The 23037-nt window shown below is 38.3% G+C and overlaps 2 protein-coding genes across 3 annotated transcripts in view; both read right to left on the bottom strand.

Moving 5' to 3' along the window:
* Positions 1 to 11808, bottom strand: part of acsl1b (acyl-CoA synthetase long chain family member 1b) — a 29361-nt gene extending 17553 nt beyond the window's left edge. The window contains exons 1-3 of one of the 2 annotated variants that reach the window (XM_053642460.1): positions 11624 to 11808; positions 1001 to 1213; positions 767 to 881 (exon numbers count right to left, since the gene is read on the bottom strand). In XM_053642460.1, the coding sequence (XP_053498435.1) occupies positions 767 to 881; positions 1001 to 1195 (310 nt within the window). In that variant the 5' untranslated portion in view covers positions 1196 to 1213; positions 11624 to 11808. Of the gene's footprint in view, positions 1 to 766; positions 882 to 1000; positions 1214 to 4601; positions 5148 to 11623 lie in introns of those variants that run through there. The other variant, XM_053642461.1, reaches the window with a different exon arrangement.
* Positions 11809 to 19145: 7337 nt separating this feature from the next.
* Positions 19146 to 23037, bottom strand: part of stox2b (storkhead box 2b) — an 80925-nt gene continuing 77033 nt past the window's right edge. Inside the window, exon 4 of the mRNA XM_053642459.1 lies at positions 19146 to 19335. Within this exon, the coding sequence (XP_053498434.1) occupies positions 19146 to 19335 (190 nt within the window). The remainder of the gene's footprint in view (positions 19336 to 23037) is intronic.

Raw genomic sequence — 23037 nt, 5'->3', positions numbered from 1 at the left:
AACTAATCGATAAAAATATTCATTGACGATGATTTTCAGAATCGGTTATTTTCCAGGGTTCCCACTCCAAGTCAAATGTAAAATTCCATGACTTTCCCTGACCAAATTCTTGAATTTCCATGACCTACTGTGTGAAGAATGGTACAATGTATTGACTGGGTACTGAGCAGAAAAAAAACTAACTATTTTAACGCATTAAATCTGTAAGCTCGATTTCCTGGTTAACGGATATTTTCAGTGCAAAACTTAGTTTCCATTGCTTAAAAAGAACACGTACTTATCTCATGACTAGCCTTTACACCTCATAAACAAAATGGTCCTAATAAAACAAAATATATTTCTGTAATGGAAATAAAATCAATTCATCTACAAGGTACCGTAAGTCATTTTAAGCACATTTTTAACCCATAACACTGTGTCGCATTCAGCAAATGAGCACGCTGTTTAAAAAAAAAAAAAAAAAAAAAAAAGGGCTGATTATATATCTATATCTCACATTTTAGCTAATACATTTTAACATTTTACAAGCAAAATTCCCTGACTTCAACCCCAAAATGATAAAATTCCCTGACTTTCCATGACTGGAATAGACTTTATTAAATTTCCATGACATTCCAGAAATTCCATGACCCGTGGGATCCAATATCAAAAGGAAACATTGCAATTTAAGCTAGTGATTCTTTATTTAATTGAACCATTAATCATCAAGTTTCATAAAACAAACAAACAAACAAACAAACGAACAAAAATATCTTTTTCCACTTACTTGATACCCGTAGGCCCCGGGTAAAGACCTCATACATTGTTGTGGCATCATCATAATAAAAAGACAGAAGCTTGTCAGCATCCACAATCACTGACCTGCGGGCAAACTCTCCTCCCTGAACAACAACAACGCACAATTCATGGGAATTAATCCTGATTCAAAAATAAACCAAATCCAAACCCTGGCTTAACAAATAGGTTGCTTCTTTGATTCAGATCTGCAACATGGACTCACCGGCACCTCGATGGACTGCATGTGCAGGTCACAAGGTGGTTTGAGGGCTTTTGGTCGAGTGGCGTACCAGTAGGTTGTGAGTGCGGCGACGGCCCCCATGCTCACCAGCGTGCCGGTGGACAGGCTGCGGAGGTACTCCCTCACCTCGGCCAGCTCAGGCACACGCAGCTGCTTCAACAGCTCCTGGGCCTGCATGTCTCTCTGCTAATGGATCTGAGGTGTGAAACAAGGTTCAAAATTCAAGAGCCCTGAAGTTTGTGAAAATTTATGTATAAAGGAGACACATTAAGCTTACTGCAATTTTCTAATATTCAATTCAATTCAATTTTGTTTGTATACAAACAAACACTGGACATTGTCACAAAGCAGCTTTACAGAAACATGTAAACACAGGATACAGATTTGAAGTGTGTGAATTTATCCCTATTGAGCGAGCCAGTGGCAACGGTGGTGAGGAAAAACTCCCTAAGATGATAAGAGGGAGAAACCTTGAGAGGAACCAGACTTAGAAGGGAACCCGTCCTCATCTGGGTAACAACGGATAGTGTAAAAGTAAAAGAAAGTTCATTATGGTTTTAACATGAAGTCTGTTGAACTAGTCCACTGTTCACTAAAGGAGACTTGAGTGTAAAACTGTATGTGATAATTGCAGTCCCAAGGCCGTAGTAGCAACCGTAGTCCCAGCAACCACAGCGAGAATGTCCATGTGGAATTGAGGTCCAAAACCATTTCCATGGTACTTCAATATACAGATTATTTATTTACTTCAATTGCACAAAGAAAGTAGCCACAAGCAGCCAGTTTCATTTCTCCGAATAATACACCTGCGTAACATGATACACATTCCCACAATCCTCAGCTCTCACCCCACAGCATGCTTATTAGAATTTAATAGCAGACGTAATTGCCCCTTTTGTTTTCTTCGCGTGCAAAACCAAGGAGACTAGGCCGAATGTATTCAGTCTTCCAACAAACTAACCATAGTGAACTAGACCAAGCATAACCTTCACAAGTGCTCATGGTTCATTGAGCAAGGGTCACATTGCTGATTGAGTTATCAGATGTTTTGTAATGCTATCGCAATTGGTCACAAGTGTGGTATGTATTAAATGGTCTTTACTCCTTACCTTTGACCTGAAAACCTTGGATTGCACTGGCAGAATTCTCCCATCTCAGTATGAACCAGTATACTGAATTACTGGAGAGGAATTATACAGTACACAACTGACAAAAATACAAATATGAAATGGGTCATGAAAGCTAAATAACATGTTAAGGAAAGATAAAAGAAAGAAATAAAATGTTGGAAGAATATTGGTGTCGATATGTATTCAAGACACACATTAACATCGTCAGTGTTGCTTACTCGCAACAGAAGACGCATAAAAACGTTTCACTGGGTCCCTCTGTTTCCAACAAACTCTACATGGATGGAAGGGCTTTGGAAATTTACGGTTTGGGCCTTAAAGGGAAAACTAAACTAAAATATCACTGCAGATGTCTAAGGTGACGATCTTGTTATGCCTAAGATGATTAGAATTTTATCTTCATTTAATTAAATTGTATTTGTATAGCGCTTTTAACACTGGACATTGTCTCAAAGCAGCTTTACAGAAATATATAAACACAGGATAGAGATTTGAAGTGTGTGAATTTATCCCTATTGAGCGAGCCAGTGGCGATGGTGGTGAGGAAAAATTCCCTAAGGTGGTATGAGGAAGAAACCTTAAGAGGAACCAGACTCAGAAGGGAACCCGTCCTCATCTGGGTATTTAACCTTTGAATGCATGTAAACATGAACAAAAATTTTTTTTTAAAAAAGTGTTAGCATTCAATCAAATTCATTCAATCTCAATCAAAAGTTGTTCTTTATCTGGAGCATTACTAATATTGGAAGTTGGCTTAGTGGACAAACTAAGCATTCTAACACACAGGACCAGTTTGTACTACACTCTCAGTCACGATCCAAGCTAAGACAGGGTAAATTTGTACTTTTTTTTTTGTTTGCCCGTTTTGTTTTTACGTTTTATTTTTACTTGAAAAGCATTTACGATCTCAGAACACCGATCTTATTGAATCCAGGCCCCAAGTTGGTTAAAACAAAAACAACAACAAAAAAAACCCCCACCATTTTCTCATTGTAGTGTGAATAACGGAATAAAAATTGCTTTTCGAAAAACGCAGATGTAGGCTTGTCACGTGAGCTCTACAATTCTAGATGCTTACAACGAAACAAAGTTTTCTCTATTGGGTATCTTCAGCATGATCCATCCTAGCATGAACTAGGCATTAGGAAAAATGCTTTCGTAGGGGTTCTTTGGATGGATTTAGCTTTTTAAATTGGAACATTTTCTCAAACATAAACCCTCTGTTTTAAGGTCGGTACAATTTGCGGCACCTTTTACTGTGTTTGTTTAAACACTTTCCTCAGAAAAGTAAACATCTAAAACTATTTACACACTTATACAGGGTCTTGGCCAACAGCCACAAAAGTCATTCGATTTGTGTATCTTGGCTTGTAGTAGACAATCAAATACAGATAAAATGCAGCGTTTCCATTCATGTCACAACCGGCAAACCGAAACAGAAACAGAAGAATCAGACAATGTAAATTTATCACAGCAGCCCTGCTAGTAGGATTTGGAATGAGTCATCCTAGCTGTGAGGTTATACAAAGCACCCTGGATAGCCATGTTTCTGAAAGACTTTGTGTGTATATACACAGACACAGGTATATGTGAGTATGTGTGTGTTGACTCAACACACCATGTTCAACATGACCCAGACAGGACGTTCTGCTCCTTTCACCATTCACCTAGTTTTATTATTAACACACAGATATGGGTCCTGGCTAAGCTGTTCCACTTGTGTGAACAATTTTGCAATTATAGAGAAAAATAAAGCCTACAGAACCAACATCAAACACAAAGGGTCACTGCAATTCCATTTCTAAATATTGTTCTGAAAGTAAGAGGCATCCAAATCAGAATGTGTGAAAATCCATAAAAATCCTAAATTAAGAGGAAAAAAAAAAAAAAAAAAAAAAAAAAAAAAAAATTCCTTCTTCCTTATTAGATCATACACAAATGGTCACAAAGTTTGGCTTGGCCCTCAGCGTGACCCATATCCTGCTTCTGGTACCTGTAGGAAAGTTTACAAGTCTCAAGACATTTAACAGATATTACACACTAACAATACAAAATAAAAGTAAGTCACCTGAGTCTAGAGTGGAGTGATGTTGCAGACTCCTGAACAGGCTGAGTGGAGACAGGTAGCATTAACAGACATTTGTCAACAGTAAAGCATCCGAGTTTATGTGTTATTGCGATAGACAATGCAAATCCGAAGGTCAAACTCAGACCTGCCCCTTCTGCCGTCTTATTGGACGATCTGCCTTCGAAATGTGCCGCGTCAGCTGGTATATTGGGGCTCCACGGATAACAGACTTAAAAGTTCTATGATTAACGATTCTATTAAAGGACAAGCCAAGCCTACAAGACAACAATCCGCTTGACTACTTCATACCACCTCATTCCTTGACCGTTCTACAGGTAAGTCAAGATTTTACATCAAGAAACATTTTTAAAAGGTTATTGATTACCTCTGTCTGATTGCGCTACAGAAGCAGTGACTCCATCAGCACCTGGGCTACTTCCTCTTATAATTACAGAGGTCAGCGGAAGAAGCTGAAGATGTCCTGCACACGCACACAATCACATGCTGCTCAAGGCTTTCCAGGGTAAAGGTAACCAGAGCAAGCCCGCACTGTCTAAACTTGGTCTGCCTGAGAGTGTGGACCAATGATAGAGCCCAAAAAACGGTCACCCGATGAAGGCCAGCCAAGCAAAACTGCCATCCAACCCCCCCTCCTCCAACACTCTGCTATTTTAAAACCACACCGAACGGAAAACACGATGATGTAGAGAAGCATTTCAGCTGCTGTATCAGACATGACAAGTAGCCAATGGAGGTTAAACACACACACACGCACAAAGAGTAGTGATATGTTTCAAACAGGACTCTAGTAATGACACAAAGCAGTATTCGCACACTGTGCAAGCATCAAGAACTCCTATTATCTCCTCCACTAGACAAAAAAGAATTTCCTCCATTAAAAAATATAAGAAGAAGAATGAGAAGAAGAAGAATCTTTGCACAGTTTTTTTTAAAAAAAGGCTTGAAATATATTTCACTTTATGTGTAATGAATCTAGAATATATGAAAGTTCCACTTAAAAGTTCATAAAATGAACTTTTCCACAATATTCAAATTTTTTTTAGATGCACCTGTAATTATTGCTCATGGGGTAATTTTAATTGTTCATGAGATGGATAGCCTGAGTGAAAAAACTGTTCCTATGCCTGACGGTTCTGGTGCTCAGAGCTCTGAAGCGTCGGCCAGAAGGCAACAGTTCAAAAAGGTAGTGGGCGGGGTGACTGGGGTCCAGAGTGATTTGTCCAGCCTTTTTCCTCATTCTGGAAGTGTATCGTTCTTGAAAGGAGGACAGGGGGCAACCAATAATAATCTCGGCAGTCCGAACTGTCCTTTGTAGTCTCCTGATATCGGATTTCGTAGCTGAACCAAACCAGACAGTTATTGAAGTGCAGAGGACCGGCTCAATGACTGCTGAGTAGATCTGTATTTGCAGCGCACGTGACCGGTTGAACTTCTTCAACTGAAGGAAGTACAACCTCTACTGGGCCTTTCTCACAATGGCATCAATGTGGGTCTCCCACTTCAGGTCCGGTGAGTTGGTAGTGCCCAGGAACCTGAATGACTCCACTGTTGCCACAGTGCTTTACACCGTGTTTGGGGAAACTGAATCATGATAAGTTACTACATGCTGGAGTCAAGTGTAGTGCATCTCTTTTTTGTACACTTTTCTGTCCACAAGCTTCAGAATCTTTAAGGTTTGGCTATCAGGACATCTGGTTTCCAGTGGAATAGCAACTTTTTAACACTATTATACAATCAGTTTTTCAGATAAAGCTTTGCTCCCTTGACTGAAAACAGGCCACGAATTCCTGTATTTAAATGTTATTGAAAAGTTTGGTTTGAAGCAGTTAGTGGTGTGTAAATATCTCATGCTCAACAATGTGCTATGGGAAAACGTTTGTGGTTGTACATCCGCCATGTCAATCAAATTGCCCCTTTCTTTTAAAAAGTAGGAAAATCTAGGCTGTATTCATTGACGAAACGTAACAACTCTATCAGGACTATTCGAAGTCTGGTTTGCAAAACAAACAGATTTAGACTCGAGATGCTGCAAAGTGATTATAAAACGATGCACCTCCATTTTTTATGTCTATACGGTACATTATTTTTATTTCCACATTATGACCACTTGCTGCCTCTAAAACATAGTATAATTTCTATCTGTTATTACACACACTAGGCTTAGGCTTGTCTAACCATTTAAGATCAAAAAAAGTATTACCTATATTTATTTATTTGCATTGCTGTCTTTTTTATTTTACAGTTTAATCATATGTCTTATACCATCTTGTATTTTGTAGCACTTTCAGATTTGACTCAAAAGAAAAGTAGCATGTATTATTATTACTTACATTTTCATATTCAAATTAAGTCACAAGATTTTCAAAAATCCACATTTGAATACATTTAGTCAGCCTTCAAATCAAAACATACTCTTCATTTTTTCACTAAATCGCCCTAGTGTTGCTTGACGTGTTAATAAAAGCATATCATTCGTGACACACGCTTTTGTGTCTTTTTTTTCAACCGTCTCAAGTATTTTGCTCACGAAGTATCAAATATTCGTTTTGTGATTGTAGAAAAGCCTTCAACTGTTAAAAGTAGGACAGCATGGAAACTTTGAGTCCCAGGTGACCTTCAAAAGTAAAGTATTTACTCCTCCTCTACTACACAGGCCCCTAGTCACAGACTTGTAATGACCTTTACACAATGTTTTCACTCCCTTTCACCAGTATAAAGTGTTTGAAACACTGAGTGCGTGTACATTAATCCACATTACGTGTTTTTAACGAGAGCGAGTCAAATTAAAACCCTCGGAAAATACATAAATTAAAGAAATTTTTTTTTATTATTGTATGCTTTGCTTAGATGAGTTGGAAAATTTAACTACGCAAAATATTACTCAAGCAGACTAGAACACAACTATATATTAAAAGAAAAATACTGCTACAAACACATTTGGATTACCCTTGTATGCGATCAGCTGTACAGTTCCACCTTCAAGAGTAAGCTGGCGCCGTTATAATAGAAAACAGTGTCAGAAATAGGGCCGCACAATTAATCGAATATCGATCTCGATTACGATTTTGACTTCCCACGATTACATGGACATGATCGACTGCGATATTGACGTTTAAAGTTCGTCCTCCGCTCATAGAAAACTCCGCTTCATATCAAATCAAGCGCTTCCTAAATTTACAGCCAGTCACCATAGAGCGGCGCAGGGATGACGTCATTTTGTAACGCCAAAACCCGGAAACGAGTTAGCATTTTAGCGCTATCGCTGCGAGCTTCGCTTCGGGTTTCAGAACGTGCTGCGAGCTCCAGCGCTTTGCGCAAGGGGAAATCGTGACACTAACATGTTGCTAAACGGGACTACAGACGTTGTCTGGGACATTAAACGTCATCACGCTGAACAGGGAAAAAAAACTTAGCAGATAAACTTGTTCAGGTGTGCACAATTCCCCCCCCCAAAAAAAAAACCTGGATGAATATTCATCCACAGAGTAAATCCGTATTATGGAAAATATTTTAAATAAAGTTTGGGAAAGTTTGTCGGAAGCTTGGTGATGGTGACGTTGAAGACGAGTGACCGTGGTGTAGTTCGTTTATAGCGTACGGTTAGCTTTTTATTTCTGCTGATTGCATTTAGGCTTCAAACTTCATAAAAGTTGTGTTCATTTGTGAAAATGATCTTGGTTGACAAAAGTTTACAATACTAACACGTTTTGTCCATCACAGAGCTTTTTTTTTGCAATAACCCAAAAGTCTATGGGGAAATCCTATTGGGCTTTTGTTGAGGGAACCGGTGTGATGCTAACTTCCGGGTTCTGGTACAAAATGATGTCATCCCTGCACCGCTCTACTGGGTGATTAGTCTGTGTCTCTCCTCCTGTAAACACTGTTATTGCCTTTTCTGCATTCGCCTGAATTGTTTTCATTTGGTTGCATATTGTTATATTTGATGCATATTTTCATTTGGTTCATGACATTTTTATTTATCCTATATTTTGGGTACAATTTTATTAATATTTTGCTTCTACGAGATGATGCACTTTAAGGACCAGTCTAATTTGAAGCAAAGATTTGTACATTAGCAGGAACGTAGTACAACATGGAGGGTGAAAGCAGTGCTCTGTTTATTTAAATGAAATCTGACTCCTGCTGATCTGTGCTGCGACTCTGACTCATTCGGCTCATGCTGAATTGAGCAGACCTGTTCAGTTTTTAATCGTAACGTCTGTTCTCTAACTGAAATAAATGATTTGTATTACTATAAAAAAGGCAAAACGATGGTGTGGGCGGTGCCGTGGTGGGCAAGTGATGTAATCGGTGTGCGGCTCCATCACTGGTAACGCCGGCTATCGCAGCAAGCCTACCTGGGAGGAAACCGGAGTAACTGGAGGAAACCACTGAAGTACAGGGAGAACATGCAAACTCCATGCACACAGGGCAGAGGTGGGAACCGAACCTCCAACCATGGAGATACGAAGCCACCTTGCTGAAAACTTGTCAGAAAAATGTAGTCAATGTTTAGTGTGTTTATGAAGTGTTTATCAGCGGCAATGATCACGTGGAACCGAGAATCGAGTAGAAAATTCTAAACGGTGTAGTGATTCATTGACAAGTCCTGATTTTGCTTCCGATCACAGGAAAATAATGCAATCTAGCCCAATATACTGCACAGCCACAACATCCAGAATCTTTTCTTTATTTTACGATCTGTTTTTAGAGTACAGATTAAAGATGAACACTCTCCAAACAAAACCATAAAGCATACAGTTGTGGTTTAAGGGCAGGGTTAACCACACCCTCCACAACGCCCTCTAGATTGAAGGGGGAAAAAAACATTTCTTATGGAATCCTTGCATGATTAATGGTTGTCTCTTTTTACAGAGGTTTTACTTGGAACCTTTTCCAAAAAGGGAAACCCTTTGCTATAGATTTCTGCATAGAACGTTTAAAGGTTTCATGTATAAAAAAAACAACATTTGAATAAAAACCTTTTCCATCACTGCTCGAGACACACAGCAGGTACAGCACTTTCAGAAAAAAAGGTTTCCTCAAGAGATCTTTGGATGGCGAGGGGTTCTAGCATTCTGACGGGGTTCTACTTCGAACCTTTTCTAAAAGAGAAACCCTCCTGAAGGAGGCTTTAGAGGCTCCAAATAACATGATATGAGCAGAGCATAAGGAAAGATAATGTACTTTGCATGGCACTGTAGCAACTAAACCCATACAATCAGTACGTTTACATGAACAACAATAATCCGATATTAACCCGATTCAGACCATACTCTGATTAAGAAACTAGCATGTAAACAGTGATTATCGATGACCTTAATCTGACTAAAGTCATACTCGAAGTAAACACAAATCGAATTAAGACGTGTGGAGTATTCCTGTTTTAGTTAAATTATCAAAGTGCTTTACAGACGTGTAAACACCTTAATCACACTATTAACGTCGTGTGAGAGTTTTCACCGCATCGTGCGACAGGACACGTACACACACGGCAGTGCTCAACCGTTTAACGGCAAACAAGAGAGCACGGCTGTGTCCCAAACCGCTTACTTACCTACTATATAGTAGGAGAAATACACGTATATCAGCTACTATATAGTAGGTAAGTACGCGGTTTGGGACGCAGCCCATGGCTTCAAGCAGTCGTCTATTTGCACGTACAGCATGACAAATAATTAACTGCACTTGAAGCTTTTGTAAAATTAAAATAAAAACACCCAAAACTGTATACGGTACCATAATGAAGACGAACTCTATGTCGATACGTCAAATTCTGGAGGGAATGTCGGCCGGCGTGGCGACGTAATGACGAGTGCCGTTAATCGATCTATGTTCTATAACATGTAAAACAGGATCATGAAAGGAATATTCTAAAAGCGACTCATGTAAACACTTTAAATCACAATATTGTCTTATTCAGAATAAGGTCAATAATTAGATTACTGCTGTCCATGTAAACGTAGTCATTGAGAGCTTAGTTGTGCCTCCCCTTGGCTAGTGACACCAAACTAGCCTAGTTAGAAAAGTTTTATATTTTATCAGTCTGGTAGTCCTGTAAACAATGACAACACAGGAGGCAAGTTTTATGATAAATCCAACTTTTTCTGATCATGTCATACACTGACAGCTAAATTACCTCAGCGTCCATAAAACAAAACTTAGGCTACTAGCTGAGCTTGGAAAAAACGCATGGAGAAGAATCTGGGCTCAGCCCCGGATGATTAACAGTCCAGCTAACGCCCCTGTTGATGACAATGTTACAGAAAGACCGAGCCTATTTAAGTTCACACACACGTGCACACAAACCTTTCACCTCATTCCAAGCATGCAAAGACAGGTAACAGGTATGCAATCACACACAGGGGGTTTACTGAAATGTCAAAGTTATTGGTGCTCACAAAAACATATTGACCATCGTCCTCTACGTCCTCCAATTTCATATCCACACTCTCTGGAGGAAAAACAAAAAAAACCCTGCACTAAACTGCATCATACCTTCACTGGTACAGTAGCATTAAGAGTAGACCTTTTGTATCTTTACCTAGAAAAGGTGCATATATAGTTTACCTTTATACGTGTGCCTTAAATCCGTTTTTAAAAAAGGTACACTATATCCAAGTGAAACATGTGTATTAACTATCATTAACTAGAAATAACAAGAGTGCAGTTTAGCACCAATTTTTGAATGCATCTGCAGAGGTCTGGGAGGAAAAAAACTTTGTTTTGTTTTGTTGTCCTAAAAGCAGAAACTGGACAATAGCACAGATCAGATTCATGAGATAACAAATAAAACCTAATAAATCAGGCGGATTAGGAAGGTGAGACAGGTGACTAGAGGGACCATACAGGGCGCGCGCCTGCGCGTCCAAATCCTGATATTCAACATCTGAAGCTTTAAATCCCTTAAATCCTTAATGAAAGCAATGCAGTTTAATGCAGAGGTGAGTACCTGTTGAAGTGTTTTCAATGCACAAGAAAGGGCTGCTCTAAAAAGCGACAAAGCATGCTGCACTATTAGTAATAGTCTAAGATGAAAACTTGATGCGTTTTGTTGGTGAAATACAAACCTTAAATAAAGGTTACACAGACTGTTTAGCACGACATTGTGCACTAACACACACACCAAACTTGTCTTGACAACACGTTATCGTATACTCTCGCGCGCGCGCACACACACACACACACTGGAGACATACAAGTTAAACGCACGCGCGCTATCTGGACACGTCGCAAGATCTGGTGAAGCTCTCTACGCACGTGCTACATCTCTCTCGCTGCTCAAAAACAAATACACATAAACCTCTAAAATATATTTCACAACACTGACTCAACCCCATGTGAAATACCCGCACTGGTGTTTGGACATGAGCGTCCAGCACTGACCTGTTTACAAGCGCCGACACCGTGAGCAGAGAATGTAGTTTGGCGATGGCTAGGCTGCGGAAGGTATGTTTGTATACCGAAACCGGCTCCGTCAGCCAATCAGAGAGCAGGAACCAACCAAGTCGAGCTGCCTTATCCAATCGGAGCGCGGCATGTAACGAATGATCGTTTCGAGGCACCGGATTGGTCCGCTTTTTGACTTTGCGTAACCCTTGATTTTGCCTGCTCTGACCCTGGTTACTGTGACTTCTAACTCTGCACAGGATTTAATAATAATAATAATAATAATAATAATAATAATAATAATAATAAAGCTTGATGGGGAACTGCACACTGAATCTGTAATGACAATACAGCTATAATAATAATAATAATAATAATAATAATAATAATAATAAATGATTTCTTTATAGCAAAAGTCACAGGACAGCAAAATTGCATTTTTAAAACGTTTAAATGTATTTAATGTAATGTAAATGAAAATGAGTAAACAAAAAAATTTACTCTTGTATACGTTAACTAATTAAGTATTATTAAATGTATTCATTTGAACCCTGACCACCACTGTATATCATATTATTATTATTATTATTATTATTATTAATATTATTATTATTACTACTACTACTACTACTAATAATAATAATAATAATAATAATAATAATAATAATAGCTGTATTGTCATTACAGATTCAGTGTGTAGTTCCCCATCAAGCTTTATTATTATTATTATTATTATTATTATTATTATAACAAATATCCAATATCAGCACTTTTGGGTTCTGATGATAAGACCAGGGTTATCCTTTTACACTACAGAAATAAATTTTTCAATGTGTGCTCCCCCTTGCGGCTGTGCGCTGAACTGCAGTAACTGCAGCTGTGACCTTTATACACACTTCCACTGAATCCTGACAGCTGCGGATGACGAAGCCAAGTACATGTTAGGACCAAACCGCTGATAAGAACTCGTTGATCAGGGAGACTGGTGGAATTATGATTTTTTTTTAAAAAAATAAAACAATAATAATTATATTCTAGATGATATTAGATTATATAAGGAATGAGTGAGCTAATGATATAAAAATGAATGAACATGAGAAGAAATATAAACTAATGAATAATGAACATGTGAATGGTGAATAACACACACACACACACACACACACACACACACTCTTGAACAGTGAATATGTCTGTCCTTTTTACAAGTTTTAAAATGTTCAAAAATCAAAAACTTCCTGTTTATTCACAGGTCTAAATAAAAAAAAAAGTCAGCGTGGTCTCAGACGTCTGGACCCCACTGTGTATAACAAATAATAACAAATATTATGAACTTTTTGGGTAAGTATCCTCCTAAATGAATGACACCACTTTCACTTATAGAGACCAAAAATACAGTTTAAGCTGTACAATATTGACATTTGACTGGGGAGTGAAAACAGCAATCTAAATATGTGAAATTCAGGTCAAATGTAATCTGTAATTTAGTAAAGATATGTAAAGTTAACATCCCCTACATGTGGTTTTACATGCAACTTACTATAATTTGCTTGTAGAAGTGAATGCATCAAATTGTGGTGGTGATAAAGCAGTTATCTGTTAGCAGTGCACTACTACTACCACCAGGGTGGAAAATCACACCGCATTACCCAAAATTTCATTTTTAAATGTCCATTTAAATGTTCCAAAGGACATGCAGCCTGAGAAATAGTGTATTTATGTTCTCTTTTGCAAACTAATGTGGTCTAGGATCTGTAATTTTCCTGTTGCTATTATTAGTGCTGCCAACGTTCTAGCGCCACCATTGGGTCAAATTTGGGCCTAATTTGGAAATACGTTTATGGTCATAACTTTTGAACCGCATGTCCAAAATGTAAAAGTCCCTGGATTCCCTGGGTCGAGACGAGTTCAATGCACCATATGACATCAATTTCCACCTAAGAAGATTTTCCACCATCTTGGATTTTGTCAAAAACTGTTGTTTCACCACTCCTCCTACAAATTTCATCCAATCAGCAGCAAATTTGGCACACATCATCTTCAGAGTAAAGCCGGGTTCACACGGTATGATTTTGGCCACGATTTAGTCGTCTGAGACAAATTTTGAGAATCCTAATATACTCCTATAATCCTAGGTCAAAATCTGTACTCTTTGATATCTAGTTTGACACGTTCCCCGACAGCCGATTAACGGCCGTTGCGATCAAATTTTTCCTCCGATTAAATTCTGGCATTGTCAGAAGACTTGAGGCACAGTCCTGCAGTGTGGCTTCTCCTACTCTGTACGAGTCTACTTGCGTGTGTCCGTTTTTCGCGTCTTGACTGTCGTACAGTCTGACATTAATGACGGGTGGGATCCTACAGTGTGACATGGCTTACAGCGGGGATCATGTTCGTGCAGTCTGACAAGCAACAGTCGCAAAGGACTATTAAAAATCATACAGTGTGCACCCGGCTTAAGTTATCAAAAGAATTTTGAATAGTCTTAACGGTTTGCCCGTAATGGGCCAACAAACAAGATGTGAGGCTATATCTCAGCAATGACCTTGCACACTGACACAAATCTTGGTAGGCATATTCAGCACCATGCCCTGAGGCTACGCAACAAATTTTGTGACAGTGCCTCTTACTGGTCAAAAGTTATAACAACATGCCAGAAATGTATTAATCTAAGTGACATTTTTGCTACTACTCCACCAAATTTTGTCTAATCTGCACCAAATTTGGCTCACATCATCTTGAGATGTGTCTAAACAAAAATTATCAAAGGAACTCTGATATTCAAAACCATTCTCCTATAAAGGACTGGCAAATGTGTGTAACTACAAATCATTCTTAAATGTCTTTGCCTATAGTTATGGCTTTGCTGTTGCTTATGCAACAATTGCAAAACCCTAATTTTTCCATCTGGGGTTAATAAAGTATTATCTTATCTTATTATCTTAATTGTAGCACTTCTGTTAATGTGCGGTTCAACAAGTCTGGGTGCTTAGCCCCCAAAATGCTGCTTGCAGCTTTAATTATTATTATTATTATTATTATTATTGTGGTGGATAGTTGTACCCTCTAGTTCAAAACACAAGTTCAGCATCAACAGATCACACCAAGTTAGTGATTGTTTGTTATTTTATTGTCTTAAAAAGTTACACAATACCCCGAGGGGCGGGGAAATCATATACACTAAACATTTAACACCACAACTACACAAGTAGGGACTTTTCAATATTACAGGCTTTACAAAAAAAATCCCTCTTTGAAGTTATTATACTGAGTATGACATAAACATCTCTTACAGCTCGACGTAACGTCACAATGAGGAATAATGTCTTCGAGAACGCTAAGAAACCCATCATGATAAGGGAAGACATCTTATGGACTATCCACATTTCATGTGAAATATGTTCAGTATAAACACAGCATCCATCTTGGATGGTTCGTCTGTTAGTTGGTCTTGTTTACAGCCATTACACATCAGGCATTTAGTGCAAACGTTTTAAAATCGCCATTCTCTCCATTATTCTCTCCGTTATCTCAGGAAAGTCACGTTTCAGTGTGTCTGTGTGTGTTAGGAAGCAGAATGCAGAGCATTGGACTCGTCTCTCTGACACACATGGCGAATAGAGTAGGGAAATGTTTTAAATTAAACTTACACTCCTTCAAATGGATCTTTAAAAGGCTTAGTATAGCAGTGTTCAGGAATCTGGATGATTATAGAAGGATTAAAGGAGAATAATATGACTACACGTGTGAACATTATTCAGTTTTGGTGTAAGTTAATATTCCATGACTGCCAGGGAGTCACTGTGGGCCATGTGAAAAACCCTGCAAGAAATAGTGCAGCCAAAAAAAAAAAAGAAGAAAAAAAAAAAAAAAGAAATAAATACTTTCCCCATAACTGTAGTCAGTACAAACATGTTTGTTGTCTTTAAAAAAAAAAAAAAAAAAAAAAAAAAGTTTTCAGGCTGAAGAAATAAGGGACGAATAAGCATGTTTGGCTCAGAAATCATATTAATAACAAAAATACATAATATACCAATCAAATAGGAGCTACACTGCTGGTCAAAAGTTTTTGAACCCTTTTGAGTATTTTTTATTAATTTTTTAAAAACATTTTTGTTAAGGACTGAGAAGTGTGCATCTTTTAATTTTATTGGTATCATTTATATTAATGTGGATTTCTGGGAAAACCCTTCTTCTATATATTTCTGAATTCTGCAGATTTTCCTGAGCTGAAATATCCACACACTTATCCTACACAAGGTCACGGGACATCTGGAGCCTATCCCAGGGGACTCGGGGCATGAAACACCCTGGGGGGGCATCATATATATTAATTAGCCTTACAGTTGATCCAGTTGATATGATCACTGTCTAACAAAGTCAAACCTAGGCTTACAATAACTGCTTCATTTTTTAATATAAAGCACTCGTATACAGTGGCAAGAAAAAGTATGTGAACCCTTTAGAATTACCTGCATTTGTGCATAAATTGGTCTTAAAATTTGGTTTGATCTTCATCTAAGTTACAGTAATCAACAAACAAACAATCTGTTTTAACTAATAACACACAAATTGTTGTATTGTGCTTGTACATATTAAATATATGATGAAGAAATTCACAGTAAAAAGTTGGAAAACGTATGTGCCTATAAACCCTAGGATAATGACTTCAACAAAAGCTAATTAGAGTTGGAAGTTGGCAAACCTGGCGTCCAATTAATGAGACCATTGATGTGGGTTAGAACGACTTTGACTTATAAAAAACACTCAAACATTTTGACTTTGCTATTCACAAGAAGCATCTGCTGATGTGAACCATGCCTTGCAAAAGAAGAAATCTCAGAAGACCTATGATCAGGAATTGTTGAGTTGCTTAAAGCTCTAAAGGGTTACAAAGATATCTCAAAGACCTTGGATATTCATCCGTCCACTGTTAGACAAACTGACTATAAATAGAGACAATTTAGTACTCTGGCTACTCTCCCTAGAAGTGGCTGCAAAGCCAAGATGACTCAAAGACACATCACAGAATACTCAATGAGGTACAAAAGAACCCTAGAGTGACAGCTAATGACTTGAAGAAATCATTGGAACTGGTTAACGTCTCTGTTCATGAATCTACTGTATGGAAAACATTACACAGGCATGGTGTCCATGGCAGGACATCTGCACGCCTGGAGTTTGCCAAAGACCTTGACACTCCACAACGATAATGGGAAAAAGTTTTGTGGGCTGATGAAACTAAGGTCGAGTTGTTTGGGAAGAAGACGCAGCACTGTATGGTATAATAATGGCACAGCATACCAACATGAAAACATCGTCCCAACAGTTAAGTCGGTGGAGGGAATGTCCTGATTTGGGGCTGCTTTGCTGCTTCGGGGGCCTGGACTACTTGTAATCATTGAGGGAAAAAATTTAATTCTCAAGTTTATCACCATATCCTACAGGATAATATCAGGGTGGCTGTACACCAGCTAAAGCTCAGTAGAAGTTGGATGATGCAGCAGGACAATGAACCTAAACATTAAGGTAAATCCAATACAGAATGGCTTCAAAAAAGAAAGAAAGAAAGAAAGAAAGAAAGAAAATGCACCTTTTGGCGTGGCCCAGTCAGAACCCAAAACTCAACTCCATAGAGATGCTGTGGAATGACCTCAATAGAGCTGTTCACACAATATACCCTAAGATATAATAATTCCTGTGAACGTTGTGCAAGTCTAATCCACAGCTACCGGAAATACTTGGTTGAGGTTATTGCTACCGAAGGAGGATTGACCAGCTATTAAGTACCGTACTGTGTTCACTTACTTTTTCCACAGCACTGTGAATGTTTAATGGGATGTGTTCAATAAAGACACGAATGATTATAATTGTTTGTGTGTTGTTGGCTTAAGCACGTTGTGTTTGTCTATACTTGTGACTTGGATAAAAATGAGATCACATTTTATGACCAATTAATGCAGAAAACCAACTAATCCCAAAGGTTTCACATACTTTTTCTTGCCATTGTATAGTCCCACTACAATCTGAGCGTGGCCAATAAACATATCCTTAAATACAAACGTGTAGTAACTGGACTGAACACTTGTTAATTTTTTTTTCTCCTCATGTAAGTGCAGATGCTGGGTGAGCGGTCATAAAACATTCATGCTCAGAAGCTTTTCACTGGCAGTGTGTACAATCATCTGATTCTAACCTACAGGCTTGAGAACATATGAAATTAAGTGCTAAGAAACAAAATGGCTGCTGAGGCTGTTTTTAGCTCGATGTTGTCCTTTTGTCCATTTTAATAGATAACAATGTATCATACAGTGTCAGAAACCACATTTTAGATACCGAACACCTCAACATTGTTAGCTACTTTAGCCTCCAGTGCAATACCTAAGAAGCAAATGTTAAGACACCAAACATGGCTTAGCTGACACGCCTGCATTGGAGTAAGAGGAAAATTGTAAGCTGGATAAATGTGTGTGCCAAATTAAATAGAAAGTGTAAGATAAAGAGAGTCTTATAGCTATTCAAACCAAATCCAGATGATTAAGAAGTCCTGTATTTTTTAAAAGTCCACAGTCACAAAGAATTGTAAATTAGATTTCTAGCACTTTATTGTGGGTAACATTAGCACCTTCACCATCTGTCTCAGCTCAGAAAGCGCCCACAGCTCATTCACAGTTTGCAAGCTGCTAACCGTGGGCTTGACCAAATGGAAGAAACGCCATTCGTGTCACTATTAGCCATCATACCAAAGTGTGGAGGTAGCAGTGTGTGTTTTTTTTCTGTCATCTTGTTCAGTAGTTCAGAGCACCGGGTTAAAATAGAAAATTGAAAAAGGAAAGAAGGAAAAGAAAAAAAAAAAATCAACGGCTGGTGGAGAGCATCCATATCTCTGTCCTGTCCTAGATACGCAATTCATTTTTAGCCAAGAGAAGAATAGCACCTGTTGTATCAAAATTTGTATGAATTTGTTAGGGTTTTTATACAATGGATGCTTGATGCGTATGTATGAAAATATTCCTTTCTTTTTTCTTTCTTTTTTTTTGGTTTGGCGACAATTCAGCTATAAACAGAAAAAGGATTTTGTTGACCAAGGTGTCTGAATCGGATCCGGATCGTGAAGGGCACTGAGAGAACCGGTCTCGAGAGCAGGTGCACAGGACTGCACTTGTGAGAAATAGCTCTAAAGTTCTCTAAAGAGTCTATCTTCGCAGAACAAGGTGTGGAACTATGATTGACCTGAGAGTAGAGAATCAACACTGAACACGGTCGAGAACAAGTCGTCGGAGGCAAATCTGCAAAGGTTACGGAGACCCGTAGTTCCTTAGATCAACTTATTTAAATCAAATAATGAGAGCAGTTTCATACAACAAACAGCATCAGTCATTATGAAGCTTTTTTTTTTTTTTAAACCAATCCCAAGGTACCTAAAATAATGTCGTTTTTAATGGGTGTGTTTCAATTTATTGGCAATGCTTCAGTACGTTTAATGAGTTGTCCTTTCCTCCATGCTCCAGTTCCTTGTTTACACGCTGGTAATTGAGGCTTGTTTCTCTGGACGAGCGGCGGGTGGCTCTGGAACCGGCTGGAAAGCAGGTACGTGGTATGGAGGCGGGGGTCTCTTGCCGCCCATGTGCCTGGGACTCAGAGCCATGTTCTGCCGCCGGTTATTGTCCACGTTGCTTGATGTGTTGGAAGCAAGGCTCTCGCGAGTGCTAGGGCCCAGAGAGAGAGAAAGAGAAAGAAGAAGAAGAGAAAGAAAGAGAGAAAGCAAAAGGTGTTACGGTGGAGAAAAGATGACGAGGGTTAAATAGTAACAGAGATCAGTGAGAAAGCAAAAGGAAAAGGAAAGACGAACAGAAATGGAGCCAGACAGGAAAGCACAGCATCATGACATGACCCTGGTCATATCTGTAGAAAAACAGTAAAGACATTTTCATTCTTTAGGAAAGTGACTACATTTGCACCTGGTCATTTTAAGCATCTTGTATCTGGACTGTGTTGAGAGGTGAGATGTAACGAAGTACAATTATTTTGTTACTGTAATTAAGTCTGGTTTTTAAGTAGTTGCAGTCAATTGAACGCAAGTCAATGTGTCGATCCTGAACAATACATTGAGACGAGTTCATTTAAAACTAGCGTGATGTAGAATTTTATATATTTTGTAAAATGATCATGGGTCAAAACTTGAGGTAATACCTTTCTACATTTACTTCAGCAGAGGATTTGTTGTAGATAAGTAGATGCACTGTTATTTGACCAAAGAATTCGGGTAAATGTGCAAATCAGCTTACAAATCTCTGGTGTCGTTCCTCAAAAATGCTGTTTGTAATGACTTTAAACTCTGAGGAACATGCAATTTAGTGGTAGATGTTTAGAAGAAGGTACCAATGCACTATGATGCTCCACAGCTCAATTTGAGCATGAGAACAAAGTGAAGGCTGGTGGGAATTAAGAAGTTCCCAGTAGAAACAGATGCATTTCCATTTGTATAACATCTGGCCAAATATGTCTCAGATCCTGTTTAGGATATTTAAAAAAAAAAAAAAAAAGCAAAATGTAAAAGCATTTCAGATGCAGTTGAAACAGATTTCAATCAGAGAGCCACATCAGGCATTTTGGTAAGATGGATTAGTGTAAATACAGCTGTATGATTCAGCCAAAACCTCTCAAAACCCCTCCTTCCAAACCAAAACTGCTGAAAGAATACATTTGCCATGCAAAATCATGATTTTTAAAAAAATACTAAAACAAGTAACAAGTAGTGGTGGTTGCCAAGTGTGCTGCTTTGCAATAAAATAAATAAATAAATCTTAATATAAAGATGCATAAAATGACCAGTATACATGGTCTTGCTGACTAAACTGAATCATAATCTGTTTAGATTAGCTTTAAAACCGGAATGGCTGCATTTAGGCCCGTGTTTTTACATGAAATATGACTGGTGTAAATAGGGTTCTCCTACTAAACCTGTAATTAGCTCAATTTTCTTTCTGCTAAACCATAAGTAGATGTCAATAAGGAATGGTCCCCTGTTTTTCTGGTTTTCTGCTCTGCTGTCAGCGCTCATAACAAAAACATAGGAATTATGCTTTCTCCTATAAGAAAACCAGGACCAAAATGCCAACCAGTAGTTTAGACACTCCTGGCTGATTTCTGTCACGCCACAAGAATTGAAAATATTCAGAAAAAAAAAAAAAATGTACTAGAACCACAACAAAGCAGTTACAATAACAAAGCACATTAATTGGATGGTGAGAACTTGTGTCTTCAGTGTAACTTCGCTCCACCTGGAACCAATTGGTGTGGTTTGAATTGAATTGAGTCATCCAATTATTATTAAAAAAACAACAACAACAAAAAAAAACAGCTCAGGGAACATCAGGTTCTGATTCACTGCTCAGCAATTCGGCTCTTGCAACTGAGAACGTCCAAATCACATCACCATAAAATGGTTGGAAAGTTTGATGACTGAGGTTTGATGCGTTAGTGGTTTTAACTGCACGTTCTGTATACAGTGTGAGTGCGGGATGCCAAGGAGGCTCAATTTTTCCACAGTTTGGTGTCTGTTGGTATTGAAAGCGAAAAAAAGAACATTGGTGTGGCAAGAGAAGCTATTTCCTTAATATAGAACTGGGCTTTTTTTTTTTTTTTTTGGTCGAAACGCTTAGGCGAGATCAATCCAAATAAGACAAATTCAGAAGTTAGGTTGAACTTCCATCTCTTCTTTGTTCTTTTTCTTTGTTCTTAACACAACAGTACAAACAGTACAAGTGGGAATGAATGCAACACACACACACACACACACACACACACACACACACACACACACACACACACACAGAACTTGGGGAAATAAATACAGCAAACGGAGTACAACATGAAAAACACAGCGTTGTTTAATTCATAAAGACAATTCACATAATTAATTATAAAAAAAAAATAAAATAAAAAAAAATAAGACATACAGGGCACATTTTTGCTTCCGTGAATGTATGAAATGTCTTGAGAGAATTTTTTTTTGCCTCTTGCCAGTATCTGTACACTCCAACTATACCATTCCTTATCGCTGATGTAGTACTCTCAGGCGTACACCCTTTTCTAACCTAGATATTTCTAACCTAGAAAGGTGCACATAGTGTACCTTTAAATTCCACAAGAAATGGCTTGATTGGATTCTGAATGCTGAATTATTTCCTTTTAAAACAGAAAGTCAGAGTGACTGTACAGCTTGACTGACTTACACAACAGCCAATAGCGTTTGAGATACGGAAAATCTAAACAAACCTGACGGTAGGTTATTGAGCTAGCTAAACACAGAACTACGGAAGACCCAAGCGGGCATGCATTATTTTTCATTTCGAGTACACAAAAAATTAAGTGTTGATCACGAGAAAACAACTTTTATGTCGATATCATGAGAAAATTAAGCAAGAAAGAAAATAATAATAGTAATAATAATAATAATAATAATAATAATAATAATGCATGGCCACTTAGCATGGCTTCCGTAGAGACTGTAGGGATTTCTCACTGCCAACTTCGCCCAAAACTGTTAACTTGAACAAGACCAATATCCTAGATGACAAGATTGTGCAAGACTTTGTAGCTGTACTGTAGGTTTGAGCCCAAGATGAACAGCCAAAAACACCCCAATGAACCATGATTCTTGCGAACGAGCTGCTGCTGTAGAGTAATGTTCTAGAGATCGTATAACTGGATGGTCACAAGATTAGTACTCGTCAGAAAACTGTAATCACTTTCCCAGAATTGTTTGTCCCAACTATGACAATAAAGCAAGAATACATACACTAAGTGTCAGGTACAAAAAGCTCTGAAACGCCAATTTTGATCTCATGACCACTTTAAAGTCCAATTATGTACCTTGAATCTTTTTTTAAAAGGTACAATATATCCATATATTAAAAGGTATAAAGCATAAGAGTACCACCCTAGAGACAGGATACAGGTACAGTTAAATACCTTTTTTTTTCTGAGAGTGTACAGTGAATTCCCACGCTCAGGCAATGATGCTAACTTACTAACCTCTTGTTCTATTTGCTCATGAATTTTACGACACGATGAGAAATGTAGATTCTTAAATTACAGCACGCAAGCAGAAGCGGGAAGATCAGCAGACCTGGCCTACTGCGTGGAACACATTATTCAAAGCACTGGTTTTTGGCTTATGTCTAAAGGCTGTTGGATTATTGGACTGTTGTGTGGGAATGTCGAGAGAATGAACAGGCTGTGGTTTGACAGCTTTCAGACATCTGGGAGGCAGTGCCACAAATAATAATAATAAAAAAAAGATGTACTGTCGGGACTGGAGGGCAAAGACACAAACATGGCATAAAAGGGGAGTAATTCTGAGTTGCGCGGTGTGCTCGAGGCATCAAGGTTAATACTGCAGTAGA

The sequence above is a fragment of the Ictalurus furcatus genome, chromosome 14 (genome assembly GCF_023375685.1).
Source record: "Ictalurus furcatus strain D&B chromosome 14, Billie_1.0, whole genome shotgun sequence".
Lineage (NCBI taxonomy): Eukaryota > Metazoa > Chordata > Actinopteri > Siluriformes > Ictaluridae > Ictalurus > Ictalurus furcatus.
The sequence above is the reverse complement of the archived record's forward strand: the minus strand, read 5'-3'. Positions and strand labels throughout refer to the sequence as shown.